Source organism: Lactuca serriola, chromosome 4, assembly GCF_051521515.1.
Source record: "Lactuca serriola cultivar US96UC23 chromosome 4, Lser_US96UC23_V15, whole genome shotgun sequence".
In the NCBI taxonomy this organism is placed as follows: Eukaryota; Viridiplantae; Streptophyta; class Magnoliopsida; order Asterales; family Asteraceae; genus Lactuca; species Lactuca serriola.
Window position 1 is genome coordinate 116,354,612 of NC_136411.1, and position 27,730 is coordinate 116,382,341.

General features: G+C 34.6%; 1 protein-coding gene across 1 annotated transcript; it reads right to left on the reverse strand.

Annotated features, from left to right (window-relative positions):
• Positions 1-24,637: 24,637 nt before the first annotated feature.
• Positions 24,638-25,510, reverse strand: LOC145098757 (uncharacterized). The gene has a single exon (XM_079036364.1). It carries the CDS (start codon positions 25,508-25,510, stop codon positions 24,638-24,640), a length of 873 nt encoding a protein of 290 aa, XP_078892490.1.
• Positions 25,511-27,730: the final 2,220 nt, after the last annotated feature.

Consider the following 27,730-nt stretch of genomic DNA (forward strand, 5'->3'; position numbering starts at 1 on the left):
AAATTGGTAAAATGATAGGAAAATATAAACAAAATTATCATTTAAACTTAATAGTCAATAAAAATCAAAGAACATCAACTTTTGACAACATTAAAAATGGATTAGTAGCCAACTTTAAATCTTCATATCATTTTCATAGGAGCTCTAAATAAGCTAATAATTTTTGCTATAGCTTCTAGGAAGATTGAGATTGTTACATATTAAGGTCAAGAATCAAATAATTTGGATGAGTATTGTTTTTGTTACGTAAACATGTGCAATTGAATACTTTTTTTATTTCAGACTTAGAAAATATCCATTCCAACTTTGTGGAGTGTTTTTTCTCAACTTTGGACATTTACAGCCTTCTGATATAAACTAGGATTTGGTTGATTCTTTTTTTTATATAGATTTCTTATTGTCTCATCTACACCGTACACATTTATCTTACAATTTTCATGTAACTAAATATGAGTTCCATAGTTCTAAAGTAAGATTTTTGTTAGGGTTTTTCAATAATGGATATCCGAAAATTTTGTATACTGATTTTTGATATCTGAAACCATATCCAAACTTGTGATCAAAGCATAACAATAGACAACAAAGTCATCAACACCATCAGCAAGGGTCAACACTAGTGTGTAACACAACATTTGTCTCAAAGTGTTAAATGTTGTTTGCTGCTCAGAACCCCGCTAATACATGACACTTTTATTCCTCAAATGTGTAAGAGGAACTATAATCTTCGAAAATACCTGAATGAATCTCCTGTAGTAACTAGCCAACCTAAGGAAACACTAGATATCATATGGAGACCTCGGAACCTCCCATTGCATGACTGCCTTGAGCTTATTTGGATCAACCAAGATACCATCTTGGTTGACGATATATCCAAAGAAATGAACCTCTCGCAACCAAAATTCACATGGAGAATTTGGCATAAAGCATCTCCCTCTTTAGATTCTCAAGAAGCTCCCACAAGTGCACCGCATGTTGCTCCTTCGTCTTAGAGTTAACAAATATATAATCAATAAACACAATCATAGGCTGGTCAAACATTAATCTACACACTAGATTCATCAGATCCATGAACGATTCTGATACATTGGTGAGCCCAAATGGCATCATGATGAACTCGTACCGACCATAGCGAGTTCGGAATACCGTCTTCTGAACATCGTTAACTCTAACTCTCATCTGATGGTACCCCGACCTCAAACCAATCTTGCAAAACCAAGATGCGCCCTGAAGTTGATCAAAAAAATTGTCAATACTTGACAGTGGATAACGGTTCTACACTGTGAGCTAACTAACCTCCCGGTAGTCAATGCACATCCCGTGTAAACCATCCTTCTTGATAAACAAGATAGGTACTCCCCATGATGAATTGTTCAATTGAATAAAATCATTGTCTAATAGGTCCTAAAGTACTTGCATCTCAGGAGGTACAAGACGAGAAGGTGCCACGCCTGGAATTAAGTAGGACTTGTCGATACATTCAAAAAGTAATCATATTTTTATTCATAATTTATCCCTACTAATCAATCAAATTTGAAATTTCATGGGATTGTTTAACGGATTTTTTTGTTGAAAATCATAAAATTTTAACTAGAAATACTTCTACACTTTATCATTTTTTTCACATTTTCAATTCCTATCATCAAATGATATGTATTGAACTTTATTAGTCGAATTATCATATGATACGAATCATTGCATACTTTTTAGAACACAAGCATCGAGATTCACATTAATCTAATTGGTTAGCTTAATATATGTGTTTAATTTATTCTCTATCTGTGCATATGAAACATAATATTTATTTCTTCCCCTATAAAAACATTTTACTTTGATTTATAATTTACCTCTTACTCTCTAACGTCTCTGTCAATGTTTTGTTTTTTTTTGTTCACAATAAAAACTAAGGTTATCTTATTTCTCTTCGATTATGCTCAAAAGTGTAATTTCTTTACCTTCCGTGCATATTGAATATTAAAACATTCATATGTGATAAATTTTAAAATCATGACTAAGTTTTTGTATGTATAAGTGTATATGGTTATATTTCAATTTGAATATTCAATCCCAAACACACTCTAGAATTAGTGTATGCTTGTGTTTATAACAATTCATGTTAAACAATTTTAATAGCATCCTACTTGGTTTTCGTTTGTATGTTATTGTATACATGTTTGTATGCAGTTAACTAAATATGTTATGTTTTTGGAAGTAAAATCGTTTTCAACAACATCCTATTTTGTTGAAGTGACTCAATATATTTAGTGTTTCTTTACATTTATAAACAATTCTATAACAATTTCTAGCTTTTATCTTAACAGGGAAATTTATGCATAAAACTTACTATGTAAACAATAAATTTTTTTGAAAACATTATTGTGTATTATATTATGTATATATTAGTTAACAACAATATATTGGTACATGTGAGGCATCCAAGGAAGCTACCTATATATCATAAACTTCTTAGGTGAACTTGGAGTTGTTGTGAGTAACAAAGATTCATTAGAGATATTATGTCATAACAAAGGTGCAATTGCTCTGACTAAAGAACCTAGGGATCATGGAAGGTCAATACATATAAAGAGTAAATTTCACTACATTCAAGACATAGTTTAGGATAAAGATCTAGTTGTAAAGCGAGTATCATCAGAGGAGAATTCAACTGATCTATTCACAAAAAGGATGACCAAGGAAAGGCATAGTGTGCATGCTAGGAGCGTAGGCATGAGAGATAATGTTAACTTTATTAGTTAGTCAATTGTTTTAAAAGATTTTTATCAATGAATAAATTTTGTTATTGTTATGGTGATTAAATAATGGAGAATTACTTATTTTCAAGTGTGTTACCATTTACAATTAATTTATTTTTTTGTTTCGTTTTTTGCATGTTTAAATCCCCACTTCCCTAGTATTAATTTACTAAAAGTTCCATAATCGTTCATACTCTTGGGAGTTAGTATTGAGTTAAGATTGTCGTGAGGTATTAGTAGATTGTCTATAGTGATTAGACATAACATGGAGATTGCAACTAATGTTCATGATTATTTAAATAAAGATTTAAATACTAGATACAACCTATACTAAAAGAGATTCCTTCATCGATTTAATCATGAGTGATTCTGAGATGGTAATATATTTTATTCTTAAAATGGAGAGGAATTGAGTTCTTTACTTAAAAATTGGTTATGTATTAGTCTTAATCTCACGCTATCCGTAAATAGTGTTCATAAGGAATAAGTATATACATGATTTGACGATTAAACAAAAACTATGAAGTCAAAGTTTGTTTACTCCTTTTGCGTTAAAGGGAAAAGCGATATTGTCGGTCCCTCGATTATTTGATGTTTATATTTATGTGCTAAGTCTAGCCCACACAGAATTGTTGTGTTCAATTAGTAGTATGGTTTGATCATCACAAATTAGAAATCGAAAACATACTGTTGAACTGTTAGGTTGATTCATAATTTACAACTCGATTCACAATGATATCTTGTAGAAATAAAAGAATACTTGATCACTTATCTAGGGGAGGATTTTTTTATTAGATCAAGGTTTGGTAGATTCTATGGAAGGCACGCTTTGTTGGTTATTGGAAGATTCTTCGACCAATAGTAGTTGATAATTTTTCCAAGTGGGACACTAATGGAAACGGGTGTCCAATATCATAACTAATTGGTATAACTTTGGGAATAATAACAAAGTCCTTTTAAGGATGCCTTCAAGAGATAAAATAACTAGAAAAGGATTTAAGAGAGTGAAATAAGTAGTTTATTAATTTATCATAGCTTGATAAATTAATTAGAAAATAGTTAAAATTAATTAGAATTAATTTGTAATTAATTAGAACTAATCAGAAAATTATTTAAAGGTACATGGAGTAAATATCAATTGTTCAATAGTTGAGAAACTAGAATATTCTGGAATCCCGTAGGGGTGGATAGTTTTAAGAATGATAGAATCCATCTAGAATTCATCCATAACTATTGATAAGGCATGGATTTGAATTAAGATTAAATTTGATTATTTAATTTATTTAATTAGACATTATCTAAAAGTTTTCTCAGCTATAAATAGAACTTATAGGACTTCAAAATTTTCATTCCTTCTCTCCCTTGCATTCAGAGAATTCGATTATTACAGGTCCTTTCTCATCTCTCTTGATTTCTAGTGTTTAGACTTTTGCGTGTGATTCTTTAGAGGAACTCTAATATGGTGCGAGATGTTCCAATAGCATCAAGGGATTCATGGTCTACAAGATTTCTAGAAGAGAATCCGATTTTTCATGAAGGTTAGTGATTCTATCTATCTTTGTAGCATGATTTAGTAATTTTGAAAGAATTTTGCTATAATTATTAAAAGCTAGATCCTAGGTTTCATGTACACTTAGGGATATGTTTGTAACATCCTGCTTTGAGATGTTTCTTATTTTGGGATTGTGGACAGGAAATGGATCAAGTAAAGGCCTTACGCTTCAAGAAAATATGGGTTGGACCCTATTGGATGTGGATAATATTGGTTATGTTTTAAGGGAAAAGTGATGTTTCAGACTTCTTGAAGTAAGGATTTCAATTCATTACGTTTTAAGTCAAAAGTAATTAGATAAGATTGTGGGGAACTTCAATACCTTTTTGTGCACAAAAAGAATGCCGAAAACAGAGTTGAAACGAAGAAATTATGGTTGTCTGAAATTGAAGGGAATATGGCATTTTTTATTACGCATGGCATAATTTAAAGTTATGTAGGGCATAACGAGGGTTTAATGAATTACGCATGGTGGAATTTATGTTAACCAAAGCGTAATCTAGGTAGGTCAAAAACCTAAATGTTCGGCTTTGAGCCCTATTTAAGAGCTCTAACTTATGTGAAACCCTCTCATTACTAGCCTCCATCACCTAAGATGATTCCTTGAGAAACCCTAGCCACCTCTCACTTGTTTTTTAGCCTTAGCATCATTTATGAGCTTATTTCTTCATTGGAAGGTTGAGTATTGAAGAGTAAGGTGGTGGAAAAATGTATATAACAAGAGTTCAAGTACAGATCCAACAAGATTACATCACTCATTGATCATTATGAGTAAAAACTACTAACCTGCTCATTGGTTTCATAGATTTACTCATTTGTCATATTTGCCACTTTTTGGTCATTTTAGTGCCTAAAGTTTAGATCTTGAAAGTTTGTGGCCTTGTTATGGATAAAGTTGGAAACTTTATCCATCTAAACATCATATTGATTCAGATCAGGTTGGAGACTTGAACATAATATATTAAGTTAAGAAAGATGCATTTTTGGTCCCTTTGAGGCTTAAAGACAAGATATTGATTGTTTGGACCATCTTAATGGATAAAGTTGGAAACTTTATCCTCTATGGAGCTATTACGTATCTGACTTGAGCTTTGAGTGAAATGTCTTAATGTATTAAGGACATCAAAATGGATTTTGGCAACTACTTGGTTACGCATGGTTGGTGTAACCTTGGATTACATAGCGCATAGCGTGACCTTGTCCTATTTTCTATGTGAAGGTTCTATGAATGATGTAGAGCTAGAGTATGTTGAATAGGTGTCTAAGTCCATAAATATATTTGGTATGTAATTGACCCGAGAGTAGCATGGTCTATTTGGGTTGCACTTCACCGGAACAATCTGTAACGATGGACTTTTGAGAAGAGGTTATTTAAGATTTATTAATATATTATAAGTTCTAATATATTAATATGAAATCATATTAATTAATTATTATTGATCAAGAATTAATTTGGAAATAATTTTGTTATCAAAAGATACTAATTAAATATATGGGGATTGACTGTGTAAATCATTTATTCTTATATAGTGGGCTTGTGATCCATAGTTCTCTATGTTGGGATAAACCCATGTGGTGACCCATGGATACTCCATGGAGGTTAAAACTCATGGAGCCTAAGGAATGTAGAAAGTCATGCATATTAGGATTTGCATGGTGTAACCCTAATCATGACAAACTATATAAGAGATCCCCTAGCTCATGAAATCGGCACAAGTGAGTATTTGGAAGAGCATATTCGATTTTGTGAGTAAGAAATATTCTCTCAGGTTCTCCAAATTGATGGTGCTCATTTGTGGTTCCATTTGAGGCATTCACATGATTGATGCTAGGCTCTTAAAGCTTCAAGGTTTCAAAGCTACAAAAAAGGTATGTCATCTAACTAGAATTTTGTAGCATAGATACTCCATTGTATGCTAGCTAGGATGATGCTTTGGAAAATTGAAAGTTTGCATGTATATTAGAGAAAACATAGATCCAAAGCATCTAGGGTTGCATGTACACCATAAGAGTGTTAGAATGCTCAAAATCCATCAGTGGTATCAGAGCCTAGGATTGTTTTGTAATATACTTGATGCTCATTGCTTTTCAATGCTTAAAAATCAATTGTTTGCCTTCTAGACAGTGGACTCACTGAGTCCACTAGGGAACTCGATGAGTCTCCTCACAAATCTGACCAACTTGGCGAGTTATTTCATGTACTCGACGAGTTGGTGCTCCTGAGTGCAAATATTCGAGTTTTTAGGCTAGAATTGAACTAGGATCATTACCCTAAACTGTTTTTAAACTTATAAACTTGTTTTTGATGTGGTAATGATCATTCTAATCTAATTTAAAAGATAATTGTCAAAGTTTCATGTTTTGTATTAGTTTATATCGTTAGGCTAATTATATGAAATTTTTTGATTTGAATTGTCTTGTTCATATGCGTTTAATTGTATCTTCTATGCATTATTTGATTATTGTATTAGTTAGATAATGTTTTAAATGTTTTTAATGGACTCCATAACTTGTCCTCAAGTTATGGATGTTATGGAACATGAAAGGTTTTTCTATTAAAGATGTCATTAAACTCAAATGCTATGAACTTAAAGAGTTTTGATAAGTTTCAAAACTTGCTCTCAAGTTTTGGAATTTGTAAAGTCTCACTAAATGAAACTTTAATTCCATACCTTAGAATTTTAAAAGTTAAAATTCAACCCTTATACTTTATAGTATTAGAAGTTAATATATATATATATATATATATATATATATATATATATATATATATATATATATATATATATATATATATATAAGATCAAGTCGGTTTTAACGTTAGTAGGCCTCATTCATGAAGCCGATGTATAAGGGGTATAAGGTTACTACCTATAAAATGGTGGTTTAATGAGTGTCCACTCTCACCCACCCTTCATTGACTGGTGGAGGGTCGTTAGCCGAATGGGTAGGACAAAGACTATAGTTCTCATTAAAAGTATAATGATAATAATAAAGTAATTAAAAATTTTAAAAATTCCCAATCTTAGTTACTTTAGGAAAATGTGATATTGATGCTAATCCATGAAATTACATTTTTCACCTTACCAAGTCGTTGATGGAGCGTGTGTGGTTAACCGGCACATTAACTTGGACTAGTAAGGGTGGCAAAGGTTAGCTTAATGTTTATCATAATGTCAATGGAGCATGTGTGGTTAACCGGCACATTGACTAGGGTGATAATATATATTGAGAGTACCAAGTACATTTGCATGGTTATTTACACCTTGTTTGTGAGCCTCGGTATCCAAGTCACTAACCTGAAGGGCATAATCGACATTTAAACATTCCATTGAAAAGTTCAATGAATATCAAATGATCTAGAAGTTTTAATCCAGTTAAAACTTAATAAATATTTTGTTTTTCATGGTGGAAATTGGTAAATCGTTATTTACCTACCTTCAAATATTTTGCAAGTTGGATTACAGCATCCCAGGGCCGGTCTAGAAGTATATGGGGCCCTGGGCGAAAATAAAAAAAAGAGCCCCTTAAAGACAAATGTAACAAAGATTCAAAAAATATCATTTATTCTTCACTATAAATGCGTTCAATTAGCAATAACAAGCAAGCCAAATTGTTTATCTTTTGAGCTAGTTTAAGTTTGAACCAACTTTAGGCCGTAAAAATCATGTGGGTAATAATTGTTTTTATTTATATACACTACATAGCTCAGAAATTTTGGGCCACTTAGAGAAGTGGGACCTGGGTGGTCGCTCGGGTTGCCCACCGTCTAGACGGGCCCTACAACATCTCTCTTCCAAATTGTAAAGTATTGTGCTGGGTCATAGCCTTCATATTTCATTTTGGGTGTTATATTATGGACTCTTTATCTAATCTAAACTTTGTCTTTCATTCTTTTCAGATGTCTTCCAACACTGCTTTTGGCTCAAACCCTACCAGCTCCTTCTTTCTCATAAACCTTTGTGGGAGAATCATCTTTGATGTGACTAATATCAATGATTGGATTAGGAACATTAGGATGGTCACTCGCTACGAGGATAAGGAATATGTCCTCGAAAAGGAGCTTAAGGAAATCGATGAGTCTGCTTCTACTCCTCTGGAGATTGCTGATTTCAGGGCACATGAGAAAGATGCCATCAAGGTAGCTTATATCCTACTTGCCACCATGTCTCCTGAACTCCAAAAGTCCTATGAGGACTTCTACCTTTTTAAGATGCACCAGAACCTAATGGAGAGATACCATTAGAGTGCTCGTCAAGAGTGGTATGAAATCATCTACTCCATGATTACAACAAAGATGAAGGATGGTGAACCCATCACGGGCCATTTGTAGAAAATGAAAAGGTTTGTGGACCATCTACTCAAATTAAATATGAACTTTGTTGAGGAGATGGCTATAGATATTATTTTACACTTCTTACCTCCATGTTATGATCAGTTCCGCATGACTTATCATATGAACAAGGAGGAAGTCACTCTGAGCAAAATTCAGGGCCTTTTGAGGACTGTCGAAAGTGGTCTCAAAGGTAAATCGGCTACTACTACTCCTACCACTGCCCCTATTCTGGCAATTGGACAAGGGAAAGGGAAGAAGAGGAAGGCTCCCTCAAAGAGCCGCAACGGAAAGTGTCTTGATGGATCGTCTTCAAGTGGGAAGGTTAAACCCACCCATGCATGGGAAGGTTAAACCCACAAACGGCACTGGAAGCGAAGCAGCCCCAAATACTTGCAAGATGTCAAAGATGGGAAGGTTAAACCCACCCATGCAGATATTTATACTATTGTATCTAAAAACTCATCGAATACTAACTCTTGGGGTGCTTGAAACAGGTTGTGGATTTCACATTTGTTTCAATTTGTAGGGCCTCAAAAGAAGTAAGGATGTGGAGCATGGGAAGATGAACTTGATCATAGGGAATAGGAAGGTTTCACCTGTCACCAAGATTGGAGTTTACTCTTCATTGATTAGGATTGGGTTAGAAATAGATTTGAATAATTGTTGCTACTTGTCTGATATGGAGAGAAATATTATTTCCTTTCATGGTTTGTACAAACAAGGTTTCACATTTTCGTTTGATAATGAAATTGGTGCAATAAATGCTTATTATATGTGTTTTTTATTTTAGATCATTACCTTGTAATGGTGTATATGAAACTGTGATGGTTGTAGATAACTTAGGAAATAATGTGTTGCTTATCGATTCTTCTAATGATTTGGATAAGGCATCTTTGTGGCATTGTCGTCTTGGACATGTCAACAAGAAGCGCGTAGGCCAAAACCAGAAGGCTTGAGTTTTGGAGTCATTCGACATAAGGTCGGATGACACTTACGAGTCTTGTTTGCTTGGAAAAATGACTAAGTCACCCTTAACTGGTTCTTGTGAAAGGGTTGAGGGTTTATTGGATCTCATACACACCGATGTGTGTGGGCCCTTCAGAACCGCCACAAAGGATGCTAACAACTTCTATGTGACTTTTACTGATGATTTTAGTAAATATGGCTATATCTACTTAATCAAGCATAAGTCAGAAACCTTTGAGAAATTCAAAGAGTTTAAACAGGAAGTGGAGAATCAGCTGGGCAGGAAGATAAAGATGCTCTAATCTGATCGGGGTGATGAGTATCTTAGTATCGAATTCCTGGACTATCTTAAGGAGTGTGGAATTATTTCACAGTTGACGCCACCTAGGACACCACAGCTTAATGGTGTGGCTGAGAGGCACAACCGAACTGTAACAACCCGAAATTTCGTTTCATTGCTTGTACCGCTTTTCGCAACTCATTTCAATCATCCAATCGCCGTTTCCAATTTCGTTTCCAATTTCCGTCAACTAATTAAGTCATTAATGTGGATTTTATTTTATGACTTAATGAGTGTCCTTATACCCTTAGAACTCATTCTAACATCTCGTATTAGTGATCGGAATATTTATAGAATCAACCATATCGGGTAACGGCAACTTAGTCGGGTGCGACCAAAAGCCCCGTTTAACGTCGGTATAGGGTAGAATTCCACCGTGTCCCGAACTTAGGACCTATTTATACATGTTCAAGCTATCATTTGAAGCTTTTTCTCTCTCTCACTACTATCTCTCTAACCTCTCTCCTAAATCCAAGTTTAAACGTCCAAATCTAGAGTTTAAGGTCTCAAATCTTCAAGGTACCTTCCTATACTCATTTTGCATCATATTGGACCTTCAAATTCGAGATTTATTCATGAATTAGAGACTTGTATATGAGTTTACGGCCCAGAATGGTGCATAGGCCGTAAACCCATATTTAAAGGGTTTTAAGCCCTTAAACCCTTCCATGACACAAACAAGACTTAAATATGACTTTTAGAATATTGGTATTGGACCTAGAACACTTTAGACATGAATTTTTAAGGGTTTGCATGAGTTTACGGCCAAGGCATGTGCTTGGGCCGTAAACTCCTCAATCATGGGTGTAAACTCATTTTCAATGTGTTAGAAAGCCATCCAACACCACCAAAAGCCTTGGAATAAATCATAGGATCAACCAAAAATAGTTTAAGGGCTTTAAACATAACAAAAACTCACATATGAGAGTTTATGGCCATAGAGCATGCTCCAAGGCCGTAAACTCCTAAAAGTATGTCAATTTGTGCTCAAAAATCAATTCAAGGCTTGTAGGAATTTTTAGAATCACATGTGATTAACTTTGGGACCTTAAAACATATTATTTTCCCCATCTAAGGAGTTCACGACCATGAGGGTGTTCATGGGCCGTAAACTCCAAAACCATGCCAAAAGTCCTCTAAAAATCCATACAAGGCTTAGGAAAAATCATTAGAATCATGTGTGATTAATTTAGGACCAAAACTTAAAGGATTTGAAGTGAGGGGGAGTTTATGGCCGTAAACTCCATGTTTATAGCCGTAAACTCCAACAAATGGTCCCTATGTGTGTTATAATCCATTCCAAAACTAAAAACCCAAGTCTAACAATTATTCCCGAGTGTTATGAAGCGATTTTGCACCCAAAATCAATCTCCATGAGTTCACGGCCGTGAAATCATATGGATGAGGTGTTTAAGGCAGTAAACTCCCTAAAAAGTCTACTCTTGAAGAGTAAACTCAATTCCCAAGTCCCACACTTCAATACACGTCCGTAGATGTCACCCGGGTCACTCCAAACACTTGTTTTGAAGTGTTTTCGCTCATTGGAGTGTAATATCGTATCTAATTAGAGTTTATAAATCTAATTAGATATATTTGTATATCATTTTGAATTACATAGGAACCTCACGTGTTATCAAACCTTGAATCGACACTTAGCATCCGGAACGTCACGTTTCTCAACCGGTGAGTTCATACCCCTACCCTTTTTCAACTGTTTTCATTGTTTTCAGGGGGGAATACAAGCAAAAGTACAAGGAAATCTTGTACTCCAACTTATTATTTTCAGTTCAATTGATTTCATTCTGTATGTTCTAATATCAATAACTGTGTTTATCAAATAGTTCGAATTACGAAGTTAGCTTTCAAACTAATCATAGATTTCTTGATAAAATGTTACAATCTAAATTATGTTTCATAATCTACGAATAATTCATACTAATCATCATTTAGAATGAATATGAAACTATAACTGGGAACATAATGAATACGAAACTAAAACTAGGAACAGAACGAATACGAAACTATAACTAGGAACATAACGAATAAGAAACTAAAACTAGGAACAGAACGAATACGAAACTATAACTAGGAACAGAACGAATACGAAACTATAACTAAGAACAGAACGAATACGAAACTATAATTAGGAATACAACGAATACGAATAGTAATAGGAGTAGGATTAGGGAAACGAATACGACTACAGATACAAATACGAATACGAATACGAATAGTAATAGGAGTAGGATTAGGGAAACGAATACGACTACGAATACGAATACAAATACGAATGCGAATAAGTATATGAATATGTTTAAGAATAGGAACACGAATACGAAGATAGGTATCTAAGTACACTCCAGGGTAATACCATTAGGATATCAGAACACCTAGTTAATACAATAGGTACAAATGGAAAATCAATCATTACATCTAAATTCAATAACTAAACTTACTTTTAGGAAAGTATGGGACTTTCCTGGGGAACGTTAAATAACTAGAAAAGTGTAATAAACTAGATAACTTTATATCTTTCACAATAAGTAATATACAATCAGGAAAGTATGGGACTTTTCTGGGATCATAGTTAAACATAACCAAAACCGTGTAACCTAACAATCAACCAACCTTTTCTTTTAAGAAAATATGGGATTTTCTTGGATAACAAACTTTTCGGTAAACCAAAGGAAACTCGTACATTTTCACAAAACAAACATCTTATGAACTCACCAGCTTTATGCTGATTTTCAAACTGCTTGTATTCTCAGGTCAACATTAGACAGGTACCTAGCGATCCTTTTGAACAAATGTAAACTTTAATATGTAATGTAATGGTTGTTTACTTTACAAACTTTTCGGTAAACCAAAGGAAACTCGTACAGAAGACTCGTCTCTACTTTTTTTCATATATACTATGTATCACAAATGTACAACTTTACTTTTGAACAAATGTAAACTTTAATATGTAATGTAATGGTTGTTTACTTTACTTACTATGTGTATTGGATTTGATACTCAACGTGGAGTCCGCCCCGTAAATGTTTCCACCTTAGGTTTTCAGGGTGTGACACGAACCTTGTTAGACATGGTTCGTTCCATGATGAGTTGAGCTCCGTTACCAATCTCATTCTGGGGGTATGCCATGGAGACTGCCGCCCATATCCTTAATCGAGTCCCAACTAAAAAGGTTGCCAAAACACCTCATGAGATATGGACAGGGAAGGTTCCCTTTGCCAAAACACCTCACGACAAGATCAAACCTCTAAGTTATTGGTGTATTTTCATCGGCTACCCGCAAAAGTCCTTTGGTTATCTCTTCTATAGACCGAGTGACAATGATGTCTTCGTTGCGAGGAGAGGGGTTTTCCAAGAGAGGGAACTTATATTTCAAGGGTACAGTGGGAGGCAAATTGACCTTGAAGAACTTCAAGATTTAACCGATGAAAGAACCTCAAACTCTAGCGGTCAACCTGAGGAGGAAACGCTTGTTGAGCCGGTTGACAAGTCTGTACCTCTGAGGCGTTCCGGTAGAGTTAGAGTTCCACCTATGTTTTATGGTTTCCATATTACCATAGAAGGTGATACATTTTTCAGTGATAGCACACTGGTAAATCTGGATGAACCTAACAAGTACAAGGAAGCCCTGGCAGGCCCCAAGTCTGCTAAATGGAAAGAGGCTATGGACAGCAGGATTCAGTCCATGTATGACAATCAAGTTGGGAACTTGGTTGACAATGTACCGGGTCGTAAGACAGTCGGGTGCAAATGGATCTTCAAGAAGAAGAACGACATGGATGGGAAAGTACACACTTATAAGGTGTGATTGGTTGCGAAGAGCTTTACTCAAACTCCGGGAGTTGACTATCATGAGACCTTCTCGCCAGTAGCGAAGATTAAGTCTATTAGGGTTATGCTAGCCATTTCTGCATTTCACGACTATGAAATAGGGAAAATGGATGTCAAAATCGCTTTCCTTAATGGGAAGTTGGCTGAGGATGTTTACATGAAGCAGCTAGAGGGTTTTGTCGATGCTAAGTACCCTAATAGAGTGTGTAAGCTTGAGATATCCATTTACGGATTGAAACAAGCATCTCGCAGATGGAATCTTTGTTTTGATGAGAAAGTCAAAGAGTTTGGCTTTTCGAGAAGTGAGGATAAGTCGTGTGTATATATCAGAGCTAGTGGGAGTATAGTTAGATTTTTGGTACTATATGTGGATGACATACTACTCATAGGAAATGACATCCCAACCTTGCAGAAGGTGAAATCTTGGCTTGGGAAGTGTTTCGCTATGAAGGACATTGGAGAAGTTGCCTATATCCTACGGATAAGGATATTGAGAGACATGAGTAAAAGACTAATTGGACTAAGTCAAAGTACCTACTTGGACAAAATGTTGAAGAGGTTCAACATCCATAATTCCAAGAAAGGTGACTTACCGATCCAGAGCAATGCAAAACTGAGCAAGGCTTATAGTCCGAGTATAGAGGTTGACATAGCTGAGATGAGTCAATTACCATATGCTTCCGTTGTTGGCTCGATCATGTATGCTACGACTTGTACTCGCCCTAATGTGGCCTTTTCCTTGAGCATGGTTAGTAGATATCAAGGGAAGCCTAGCAAGGCTCACTGGACCGTGGTGAAAAGCATTCTCAAGTACCTATGGAGGACTAAGGACTCGGTCCTTGCACTTGGTGGGAGTGATGACTTGAGAGTGCTGGGGTATAGTGATGCCAACTTTCAAACCGACATAGATAATTTCCGCTCTCAGTTGAGTTGGGTGTTTACCCTGAATGGAGGAGCAATCACTTGGAAAAGTTCCAAGCAGGAGATTGTAGCTGATTCAACGTGCTATTTAAGGTACATAGCAGCAACCGAAGCGACGAAGGAGGCGATATTGCTGAAGAACTTCATCGGATACCTTGGAGTTGTACCAGCTATAAAGGAGCATGTGGAGATTTTATGTGACAAGGATTGTGCGGTTAACTTAGCCAAGGAACCAAGGGATCATGGTAGGTCCAGACACATCGACCGGAAATATCACTTCATAAGACACAAGATAGAAGAAGTACTCCTCGTCGCAAAGAGGGTATCATCATATGAGAACCCGACAGATCCCCTCACGAAGGGACGGAGTAGGGTTAAGCATTTACAGAATGCGAGGCACATTGGGCTGAGGGATGATATTAGTTTTAATGATTAGATAGCTTTAGAAACTTGTAATAGTTGAAATGTAATTGACATTTGATGCTTAAATAAAAGGTGCTTTTTTATTTACTAGTATGTTACTGTCTTGTGTCAATCATTTACAATTGTTTCATTTTGCATGTTTTGATTTCCAGAATAATTATATTATTCAAACTATCCACATTCGATCATACGTTGGAAGTAAGTATTGAAGCAAGACTGACATGAATTTGGTCTGTAGATTGTCATAAATGGTTAGACATTGCTATGACATTCATGAGTGCTCATAAGGTCTGAGTGTTGGATTTAACCCATGCTCACTTGTATCAGTTCATGGAATTTATCTTGAGTGATCGTGAGACGATAATATCATATAATCTTCAGACTTAGATATATGAGTTGTTGACTATGAGTTGATCGTACATTGATAGTACGAAAACACGTCGGTAACTCGATGTTATAAAATTTGTTGTTGTGTATGGTTCAGTGAATAGTTAGTACAAGCATATACTGTCAAAGTTTATCTATTCCTTTTTGTCTTTGGAGGATTAAAAGCGATATTTTGGGCCCCTCGATGATTTTGTTTTGACTTATGTGTCGGGTCCGGTCAGAACTAAATTGATGTGTTCGATTAAGTTCTATGTCAAAAGAATCAGAAATCAGGAAACAAACTGCTGGACAGTAAGATTAACTGTGTTCCATGTGTTTGTCCGGCTGATATCTTGAGAACAGAGGATTCTATGATCACTTATCTAAAATGGTACATCTAATTTCGACAAAGGCATTTAAGATCCACAATTGCTAGTGAGATCCTAAAGTCATACATACAACTATAGTTATTAGACTTATCCAAGTGGGAGACTGTTGGATAAGGTGTCTAAGACCATAACTATATTTTGTATGTACTTAACCCGAGAGTAGCATGGTCCTTTTGGGTTGCACTTCACCAGAAGAATCTGTAAGGATGGACTTTTGCGAAGAGGTTATTTATGATTTATTAATATATTATATGTTTTAATATATTAATATGAAATCATCTTAATTAATTAGTATTGATCAAGAATTAATTTGGAATCAATTTTTTGATCAAAAGAGACTAATTAAATATATGGGGATTGATTGTGTAAATCATTCATTCTTATATAGTGGGCTTGTGATCCATAGTTCTCTATGTTGGGCTAACCCCATTGTGGTGACCCATGGATACTCTATGGAGGTTAAAACCCATGGAGCCTAAGGAATGTGGAAAGTCATGCACATTAGTGTTTGCATGGTGTAACCCTAATCATTACATGCTGTATCAGAGATCCCCTAGCTCATCAAAATCTGCACTAGTTAGTCTTTAGAAGAGCATATCCGATTTTGTGAGCAATAAATATTCTCTCATGTTCTCCAAATTATTGGTAGCGATTTGTGGTTCCATTTGAGGCATTCGAATTATTGGTCCTAGGCTCTTAAAGCTTCAAGGTTTCAAAGCTACAACAAAGGTATGTCATCTAACTAGAATTTTGTTGTATAGATACTCCATTTTATGCTAGTTAGGATGATGCTTTGGAAAATTGAAAGTTTGCATGTATATTAGAGAAAACATAGATCCAAAGCATCTAGGTTTGCATGTACACCATAGGAGTGTTAGAATGCTTAAAACCCATCAGAGTACGCATACCATAAGATCAGAAGGTGTTATTGGTCATTTTTGAGCATTAGCTCAACTTGGGGGGGTGTCTAGGCTTAGAAGGGTAAAATGATTTTTTTTATCTTAGAGAGATAGAGGGAGACTATGAAATGGAAATTTGATTATGGGTTATCACCTTAATTTTTAGTTAGGGTTGTTTGGATATGTTTAGTGTGAGGAGATTTTATAGCAGTAACGAGTGCGAGATTTGGTTATCTTCGGATTGAGGTGAATCTCCTGACACTATTTGTTGGTCGAAGGTACCAATGTCTGCTCATTGGATTATGTTTATAGTATGCTACCTATCTTTGTGACTCTTTAATGTATTTGTGTTTATGTTTAGGCAGGGCTCACTATATGTTTTGGGTGGGGCCCATAACATGTTACAGGTTTGTTACGGGGTGGGGATCAATGGATACCAGGCATGGCCCGATAGATGTTGGGCATGGACCAATGTATGTATGGTATGTGGTATTTTGGGGAACTCACTAAGATTTATACTTACGGTTTTATGTTTATGGTTTCAGGTACTTCTGTTTACAAAATGAATGGTTCGGCTTGATCACACCGCATCCCCTGTAGATTTGTTTTGTAATGAATGTTTACACATTACATTGATGTTTTGAGAATACTTTGACTCTGATCCTATTTTGGAACAATGAATGAATGTTTTTCACTCATTTAAAATGAAATTTTTACTTGTATTTTTGGGACGTTAAAATGTTAATTGCTTCCCTTGCCAAATATTAGTGTATAGATGCATAGAATATCACTACGATCATAAAATCTCTCCATTACGAAACGGTGATCCAATGCTCCTAGAGCAACATTAAACTTCTTGCTGAATGCACGGGACACAAAAGACCGACTAACTCACAAATAAAAAAACACAAGGCAGGCATAACATTGTATGAATATCTTTAATAACAAACATAATAATAATAAGCAAATAATAGGAAAGAAACATAACGTAAAACAGAAAATACATATCATTAAGAACATCCAGTACTGCTGTAGCCTCTTCTGTTATCAACCGACAAGCTCAACTCCTGACTATAGTGTAATAAGCCGACTTTTTCTCAATTGAATATTCTAGGAAATTATCATAGTTTTCTAAAAATTGCTAAATTCTATAACGCAAAAAAATAAAAAAAAATAACATCCTAGGGAAATCAACTTTATAATAAAAACTTACTCTAATATAATGGAACAAGGAAAATAAAAAGAAATAAAGGTACTTCTAGTCTTAGACCACATGTCTGACGAGTTATATTCTTTCTACTTTCATGTTATCATATTCTATCATACGATAGATTCATCTTTCTTATAGCGAAACGAAATTACCCTATCTTTACCAGCTACACTCATCTTGATTAAATCCCCTTGCATTGATCCTTCACGGATCCCAACAAAATCATATTCTATTGAATTCCTCATAAATTCCTTACTCCTAATCACTCACATATTATATCTAAGTTCTTTTGAAGAGCTCTCTTATCTTGTTCCACTCATGGAACCCTTCCTCTACCTCTTTTAACCACCAAAATCCCATTCCCATAGGAATCATTTATCTTCCTTCCCAAAATCTCCTTTACACATGTTACGTTCTTACCTTAGTCTTACATAAGGCTTTTCCCATGGACATTCTTTATCTTTACCTCCTCAAGATATCTCTTAATACTTATCTAAGACTTAACTCATTAAGTACTTAGTCTCTATCTTCATCTCATACACATAGGTATTCTACACAATACCATTGACATCTGTATGTACTTCTGTACTATATCATTGACGACCCATAGATACTCTAAATATTTGTGCATGCTTAGATACATGATTTTTAACGTATAATCTCATTCATACTCTAAATAGGTGTACTTTATTAGATACATGTTTTACACATATAAACTTATACACACTCCAAATATAAGTACACGATAAGATACATGGTTTTAGACGTATAATCATAATCTATCTCGTCTAACATCTTGTAGGTATTTAACCTAATATTATCTAGATCTAATCATAAACATACATAAAAAGGATTACAAACACATATACTCATAATCTAGAGAGTGATAGTGAGTGAGTGAGAGTTATAACTCACCTTGTAAGTTAGTGAAAACTAATTACCCTTGGATTCATTCTTCCATTGATGCATCTTGATCCATCTTTTTTTTCTCAAGCCCTATTCATACAACATTTCAAGTCCCTTAGAACATGGCTTAGCCTATTAAAAGCTTAATCCCTTGGAAATAACGACATCGTACTCTTTGAATTTGAAGAATGGAGTTAGAGATGTATTGATAAATGAACAAATTAAGGAGTGTGAGGAGTTGGGAATATTAATCGATAGAGATTATCAGTGGACTCTACTTCAGATCTTCACGAAGCCTGTGGGTGACATGTATTCCCTTCTTCATAAATGCTCTTGAACTCGCAATTTTCTTTAATTCATTATCAGCAGATCCAGTAATACAGAACCCTAATTTTCATATTGATCAATTCCTAAAATTTGTGATTTTTGTTTGTAAATATATGAGCAGGACAACCATATTCATCAAGATAATTTAGAGAATTGGGTGAATGTTGAAAGATGATAAAGGCAAGGTGCAATAGAAGGCAGGGTGCGAATGATTTCACAAGGGGAACTTATAATTGCTACTACTTTAAATTGTATGATCTTTAAAAGGAGAATTAGGTGTTGGATTGACTTGGCAATGGATTTAATGAAGTCGATGATGGATGAGGTGTCAATGTCGTCTTTGGAGCTAGCTGAGGTCGAAGATGGGGGTGGGTTGCTGATGTGTGTTTAAAACTTGGTGTGTGTGTGTGTTTGTGTGTTTTGAGTTCATTGTATACACTCTTGAGTATGTGTGTGATCGAGTTAAAAGTGGATGTGTTTGTGTGTGTGTGTGTGTGTTTGTTTTGATTTGTATTTGTGTGTGTGTGTGTTTTTTGAGTTGTAGGTGTGTTTTTTTTATGATTTGAGATATATGTATGTATCTGTGAAGTGTTTGTTTAAGCTTCAATGTGTTTCAACAGTGAATGAGAGGAAGTGTGTGTATGTGTGAGTGTGTGTGTGTGTGTGAGAGAGAGAGAGAGAGAAAATAGAGAAAGAGTACGATGGGGGTGGGTGGTGTCTCCAATTCTTTTTTTTCTTTTTTTCCTAAATCAAAATGACATTAAAATAATTATATAAAAAGGAAAAATGAAATTCAAAGGGTGTAATAGTCTTTTTCAAGCTTTTTTGGACCAAAGACATGGAAAAACCTTGATTTTGGACCTTCTATGAAAGTGGGAAAGTTTCTAAACCCATCCAAAAAAAATTTAATACATCTGCGAGTAATCTTATAGTTTTGTCTTTATTGAATTAAAAAAAAAAACCCCCTTTTTACTTAAGTCTTTTTAGGATGATTAATTACTCTTTTATCTAACATAAATCATACCCGTTTCCCAAGAGTTCGACACGGTTACTTATCAAAACTATATTATACCCGGTCGGTTCCACAGCCCATTAGTGTGTTATTGTGCGGTTAGATTAAATAAAGATTTATAAATTTAAAACATGATTAATAATATACATATACAAAATATAAACATCACCTAGTAAATATACACATCACCTAGTAAATTCAATTGTAGCGGTATGAGTTATTTTTTTTTTTTTGAAATGATAATATGATTAAAAGAAATCATAATTAATTAGTACAAAGAGAAGTTGATGGCTTTAGAAGTTAAATAATATAAGAAGAAGATTAATTTTGAAAGGGAGTTAAGAGGAGGACCTTGTGTGTAAAGGTTTCAACCATGGGGATCAAAGGAAGCCATCGAGAAACATGAATTAACATAAAACTCAAAATCACTATCCTTTTCGTACGAAATATGACGATCAAAGAGGAGGCATAGGGAAATGACTCCAAGTTGGAGCATTTTCGAAATTCCTATTTTTGAGGATATAGAAGTAGTGTTTGGATGATCTCTAGATATCTAACAGTCGGATCATCGTGGAATTTGAAGTGAGGTTTCACAATACATTTACAGAGGTTTTTAGTAGAGAGATTACGAAGTTAAGCACTATAGTTCTAGTTATGGATTGTCGATCAATGGCGAACTTTTAGAGTGATTTTTGGAAATCCTTTTAGTGCAAGACTTATACAGAACATCTAATATTGATGACCATAGGCAAGTTTCCTTCCTCATTGAGTGTATTTCAGATGTAGAGACCTTGTGTGTTTATATGGGGATGAACCCTAGTCAATAGGGTTAGCTGTTGGATCGAAAACCCTAAACCTAGGGTTGAAATGTATTTAGAAATCTTTGTTATGTCTCCTTCTTAAATAAATCATAATTAATTAATAGAAGGTTGTATAAACTTGAAACCAGTGGGTAATGTTCGGAAATTTAGTCTACTATATTTCCTTAGTTTTGACCTGAGCGTTAATATGGTTTATCTATGTTGAAAATTGCAGTTTTCATTGACTAGTCCAGAATAGGATGCTATGATATGCTATTTTCGAAAATTCAAATTAAATAGTATAGAAATTGTATGAATACATGTAATTTTTCCCTAGAAAGGTAAAATGTTGAAGTTTCATGATATGGAATAATAGTATATAATTGATGAAATTTTTCAGGGCTAAAGTGGTCTTAAACAAATTCTTGGTCTGGGACAAATTCTAGAAAATGGACCAAATAAATAACTAATTGTAAGAAGGGTCAAGGACTGGCTAATAATACCTTATAATGCTATTATAAGAGTATATGAGACTTGTGGTTGTCCTTGTTGGAATCTCGAAGTTGCTACATGGAGTCTATATTTTGGTTTGAGGTGAGTTTTTCACTACATAGTGTTTATGTTCATCATCCTTTGCTTTAGCTAGCTCATGTGTACTTATAGTATGTATGTAGGTAGTACTAGGTTGTTTTGGCTCGACAGACTGAGGAATATATGCATGATATTGGCTGATGTATTGAGTAATACATGAGGGCTTAACGTACGGTGCATTACAAGAGGGCTTGACATACTAAGCAAAGGAGGGATCAGCATTACTCGACGTGTCATGTGGTAGTGTATACTTGTTTAATTATTTTCTTAGTCTTGTATGTATGGTATGTGTTGGTTGTATCATTTTGGTTAGGTGTAAAGTATGTATGATTGATATGTTTTGTATGCGTTGAAATTCACTAAGCTTTATGCTTACCCATTCCTTTAAAACCATTATTATCAGATCATCATCTACGAAGGATGGCAAGGTGTGATGGTACACACCGGCATGGTTTAGTTGTGATGAAAATTCCATTTGAAAATTTTCTTTTACATTTATGTTTCCATTGGTATTGAGTTTCCAACTATGAAATTTGATAGATGCTTTTGAATTGTGGAACTTGTTTTAAGACAAAAAAAGATATCGGAAGTAATGGTGTTTTGCATTAATAAATGATGTTTTTAATAGTTTAAAATTTCTTTTAATATTTGGGACATTAAATTAAAGAACATTTCCTTAATCACATCCCACTCAAATCCTCATCAACCCCTAATTAATCAACATACTCTCACCTTTTCTCACTCGAGTGTTGATGCTACCCTAATACAAATTCTCTAAAACGCCTAATTAACCAACATACTCCAACCCTTGTATCTTTCTTGGTAATCCACAAAATCATAGAGGATACTTATGTTACACTATGTCCAACAACACACCAATAATATCTCGTAATGATATATTCCACGAAGACTGATTTCCTTACTCTAACATCTCCAAATACACATCCCCCCGTACAAGTTCCTTGAACAACCTGACCCATCTCCTGTACTACTCACTACCCTCACACCACTAAACCACATCCATCCTCTTTCTCAATCTATAATATAGAACATCTCTTACCCCCATCAGATTGTTGAACCAGCTGCCTCAGCTCGCTCCACTCAATTAGTTAGGGGCCACTTCTCATTAGCAACATCCTACTCATTAGAACCAATACAACCAAAGAAGTAACTCAACCAAACCAAAAAACCAGTCTATATAACTATCTCCTTATCAAAACTCTTTTTCTGACCCCACCTCTGCTCCCACCTCACCCTATATCTCTCTGATCCCCATCCTACCCATTTACCATCCTATAAAAAGGAGGTCAAAAAGTGGCATTGTCAAATCCAATCAATTATTCACTCATAATAATACCCATACATCTCATATTCCACCTGGTCCTAAATCTGCCATGTTATATCAAAACCAGAATACGATCATAACAGTTGGATATAACTCCTTACTTAAACAAAGCACTTGGTACTTAGTATTACGTCTCGTTAATGCCAACATCTTCTGGTGTCACTGGTTATTTAGACACAAATTTTGGTTGACGATTCCCTTGAAAGATACAAGGTATGATGGGTTGTTAATAGTAAATCATAGAGGTTAGCATTGAGCTTTCATTCCAAGGCCTAACTTGTATCCATGCGCTTCATATTCGCCTGAAGATTGCTCTGAGAAATACAGCTATCCCTACCCCATCACGACAATCCCACAAGCCTCTAATCCATTCTCATTCAATAACAATCGGGTAGCAAATAAACATATCAAAACTCACATTCGATTTTGGGATAATCAGGCTTGAAGTGATGACTTCCACCACATCAAGGTGATAATCTACCGCTGAGTTATATCCCTTCCTTGCCCTCATCGGGAAATAGAACTGACTAATCCTAAGGAAAAGGGTCGAGAAACTCAACGACACTCTTCTTGAACAACTTGGGGGTGTGCCTCATTTTTTTGGCACTATTACAGATACGAAAATAATGGGAAAATAGGATTCAGTTTTCAGTTGTTTCTATCGGAAATAGGACTGACTAAGGATTATTTTTAATGAAAATTTTATTCATGTGGTTAAACCGGCTAGAATAAGGACTCTACTTAGTCTTTTCATGGGTTGAGACTAGCCTATTCACCAATTGGACATCAAAAATGTGTTCCTTCATGGTACAATAAAAGAAACTCTATATATCTGCCAACCATCAAGATTTTTCAATCACTGTTATCTTGAGCATGTTTGCAAACCTCACAAGTCCCTGTATGGTCTAAAACAAACACCTCGCGTATGGTACCAGCACTTTTCCATGCATGTTGGTTATAGAACATTTTTCTTGAGGTTCGTACTCAACTTCATCGAGCTACACTTGTCTACTGTTTTTGTCGTCTACTTATGTGGCCAACCAATCAAACACAAGCAAACTAAACACATCAAGATGGACATACACTTTGTGAGAGAAAAGGTTGATATTGGTATTGTCAAAGTACTACATGTTCCACTGGCTTATCAGTATGGATAAATTTGTACAAAAGGCCTTCCCCGAGAGTTGTTCCTCGGCTTCAAATCCAATTCGATTGTCGGTTCACCTCTCACTCAAATTATTGGGGCTAGTAGCCAATCTAAATATGGAATGTATATCAATTTGATTATATCTTTATCCATTTATCAATCCCTTGATTATCCGGATTCTGTTTGTAACCTTGTATTTGTAGACATAGTCTAATGAGAATATGGCCAGGAGTTTACCTAATTTACAATGCCAACTTGGAAAAAAATCTGAATCCAACTTTCCGGAGAAAATTCAATGGATCGGTCCACGTTTTCTACAAACATACCATAGTGGTTGCTTTTAGAGATAAACATGTAATGAACATATCAAATGCATACAAATCGAAGACCGTTATTAATCACTTGAAGCCTATACTCCATGATATACACAAAAAAGTATTTCAATGTTTACAAAATGTGTTAGAAATAAAAAGTTATTTACATGACTACATTACAGATAGTTAACATATTGCTAACAGTTGATGATATTTAGAATTGACACTCTAGTTTTGATCAAGCATCTGCAAAGGCCTTCTAATTGGTCAATTAGATCTCCGAGGCTGAATTCCATTTCTGCTAGCCCTTTTTTTATACCCTCAAGAACTAGTCTGTCTGATTTTATGTTCTTGTTTCTTATTAAGGTGTGTAGGTCATCATGTACCTTCTGAACGACACTTTCTTTTACTGTTTGAACACACTGCGCACGCTTGCCGCCTATATGATGCATTTTCGAGACTAAAAACCAGCCTTTTGGCCTTGATGGTGTGTTTGATCCAAGAATAAACGCCAACAAGGACTCAAACACTGCCAAAGTGTTTGATCTCATTTCCTTTAATACATTAACGTTTGATGTTGAAGAACCATAATGCTTCTGCAAACCTAACAATGCTTTATAAGCAGCCTTGTTTACTTTTCTCCTGTTAGATAGATAGTCCTCGACTGAGGAAGTTAACCCATGGACATCGCCTCTTTTACGCCGTAGAACAGACTGGAGATCTTTGGCATAGGCCGTAGATGTAGATAAGGCATCCTTGGTTGTGCTACACAGATCCAAAAGCCCAATAAGTTCGTCCAAAAACTTGTTCAGCTGTTCTTTAAGGCACCCGTGTGATAAAGAATGTTGAGTTGATGGCAGTGTAAGGAACGGCTGAATGGATTCATACATATCATTCAGACAATTTAGCTTCTCGCCTATCGGTGATGATGATGAACACGATGTGGTGGCATCTTGAGAAGTGTGAGATCTGTATAACTCATTGAATACGTGGTGCTTGTCTAATGTAGAAGGTAAGCTGATGGATCGGCCATGACTATGGGGTTTTATGTTTGAAGAAATAGCAGCCATCTGTTTCTGAGAAGCGAAAGCTAAGAAATTACTATCAGTTTATTGTCTGTATCCTCTGTTTACAAACTTCATAATATAGTTATAGTTGGAGTGTGTTAATGTTAATGTGATCCTGAATCAGATTTGGTTGTTGCTCACCCATATTCCACAGCTCATTTCCCATTATTCTATGTTCTATTGTAATACAACACGAATGGCACAACTTGTTTCTTTCGTTGCATGATCTGGGTATTGATTTGCGCTGAATTAATTAAAATAAAATACTCCGATACATGAAGTGGCATCTACATTATTTCATTCATAAATATTTATATATACGCGCACCCAATGCACGAGTGATTACATAAATAAATGAAATTTGGTAAATGGTTGCCCCTGAGTTGGAGACATGGTTACCTGTATATGTAAATTAAGACTGCTTGAGAAAGAATCTAGATACCACGATCGTAATTTTGTCCTGAACTTAATATAAGGTGTTGCATCACTTTCAAGTAAAAAACTAACATTAGCTTGTTTTCTGGTCGAAGATAAAGTCTTGAATGAATACATAGTTTTAATGCATGTAGACAACTCCCTCCACAACCAGACAAAAAGCTATCAGAAGCCTGGTGGCACTGCGCCCGTTTATCTTTATGAAACCTGGAATCCTGGCTGCCATTCATCTGCTATATGTATTGATTATCCATATCTTTAATACACCAAAACCACTATCATCGATGGTAAGAATGATACAGCCATGTGTAAGTTTGATTAGAGATGGTAAGAATGATACAGCCATGTGTAAGTTTGATTAGAGAGTCATGGGTTCAAGTCTCATTAGAAAACATAGAAGGTGATTAGTATTAGATTAGAAGTACCATAGTCTTGCCGTTTAAAAAAAATTATAAATTTGTTTATGTGTGCTTGTGGGTAGGGGTGCCCATGCACAGATAAAACATGTGGCATGCGCATAGTGAGAGTTAAATGTATACTAATAGGAACTAATTTAAAAAAATAATAATAATAACTATAAATGTCAAAATATTTAAAAACTTTGAATTTATAAAAAAATATTTATTATCAATTAATTTTAAAAAATAATTTAAATAAATAAAAGAAATTAATAAGTTTTAATTTTGAAAATTTTGAAATTAAAAAGTAATTTTATTAATGAAATTAATATCCGTTTATTAGTACATTTATTATAATTATTACATTAAAATATTATGATATTTAATAAAATAAGAAAAAAAAACCTCATAAAATAACATGTTAAAAAAATAATTCAAAATAACCATAAAATGACAATTGGTAAACAGAATATGACAAAAAAAAAAAAATAAATAAAATATATTTATTAGAGAGGAGATATATTGCCCAGATATCATTGGGTGGCATGTGAGCGTTTTGAGTAGGAGATATATTAATCATAGATGAATTTGTTGATTTAAATAATATAAGGATAATAATGGCTATCTTGACTGTAAACTTTATATTTAACTAGGGGCGGAATAAAAGTATAGCTAGTTATCATGGCCATGAAATTTTCAAAAAGAAAAAAAAAATTACCATACAAACAAATGTAATTTGGTTTATTGTCGTGACATAAAGAAAAGTGTACACAAGGCAACTAATATAAAATATTCTTGCACCATTCATCGGAATGGAACCTGTTTGATCATTAGCATTATTTTTTAAATCTTACGAAATTGGGACTAAATTAATATTTTGGTCATGTTCCCTTGAAGTACAAAACAAAGATTTATAAAAAAAAAATCATCTTTCATTTTATTGTGTAATCTGGTTTTAATGAGACTAATTGAAAATGAGCTTTATAAAAAAAATCATCTTTCAATTTATTGTGTAATCTGGTTTTAATGAGACTAGTTGAAAATGAGCTCAATTTAACGAGGTCCGTTGAAAATGAAGAAAAAAACTTTGTTTTAATGAGGTTTATTGTTGAAAATTACCTATTTCTTGTACCAAGAGAAAGTAGCAGAATAATACTCCCTCCGTCCCAATATTATAGTCCATATTTCCTTTTTGGTTTGTTTCAAAATAATAGTCAACTTCTAAAAATAAATAACATTTTTACCAAAATACCCCATCATTATTACTTAACCAACTAAACATTTAATTGAACATTAAATGCAAAGTAAGGACAAAACTGTCATTTTATTATATAAAGTTAGTGGTAATTAATGTTTTTCTTAATCTGTGTGTTTTTTGTCTGTGGACAAT

Excerpts from the sequence above, each read along its gene's own strand:
- LOC145098757 (XM_079036364.1), bottom strand. The coding sequence starts at position 25,510 with ATGGCTGCTATTTCTTCAAACATAAAACCCCATAGTCATGGCCGATCC.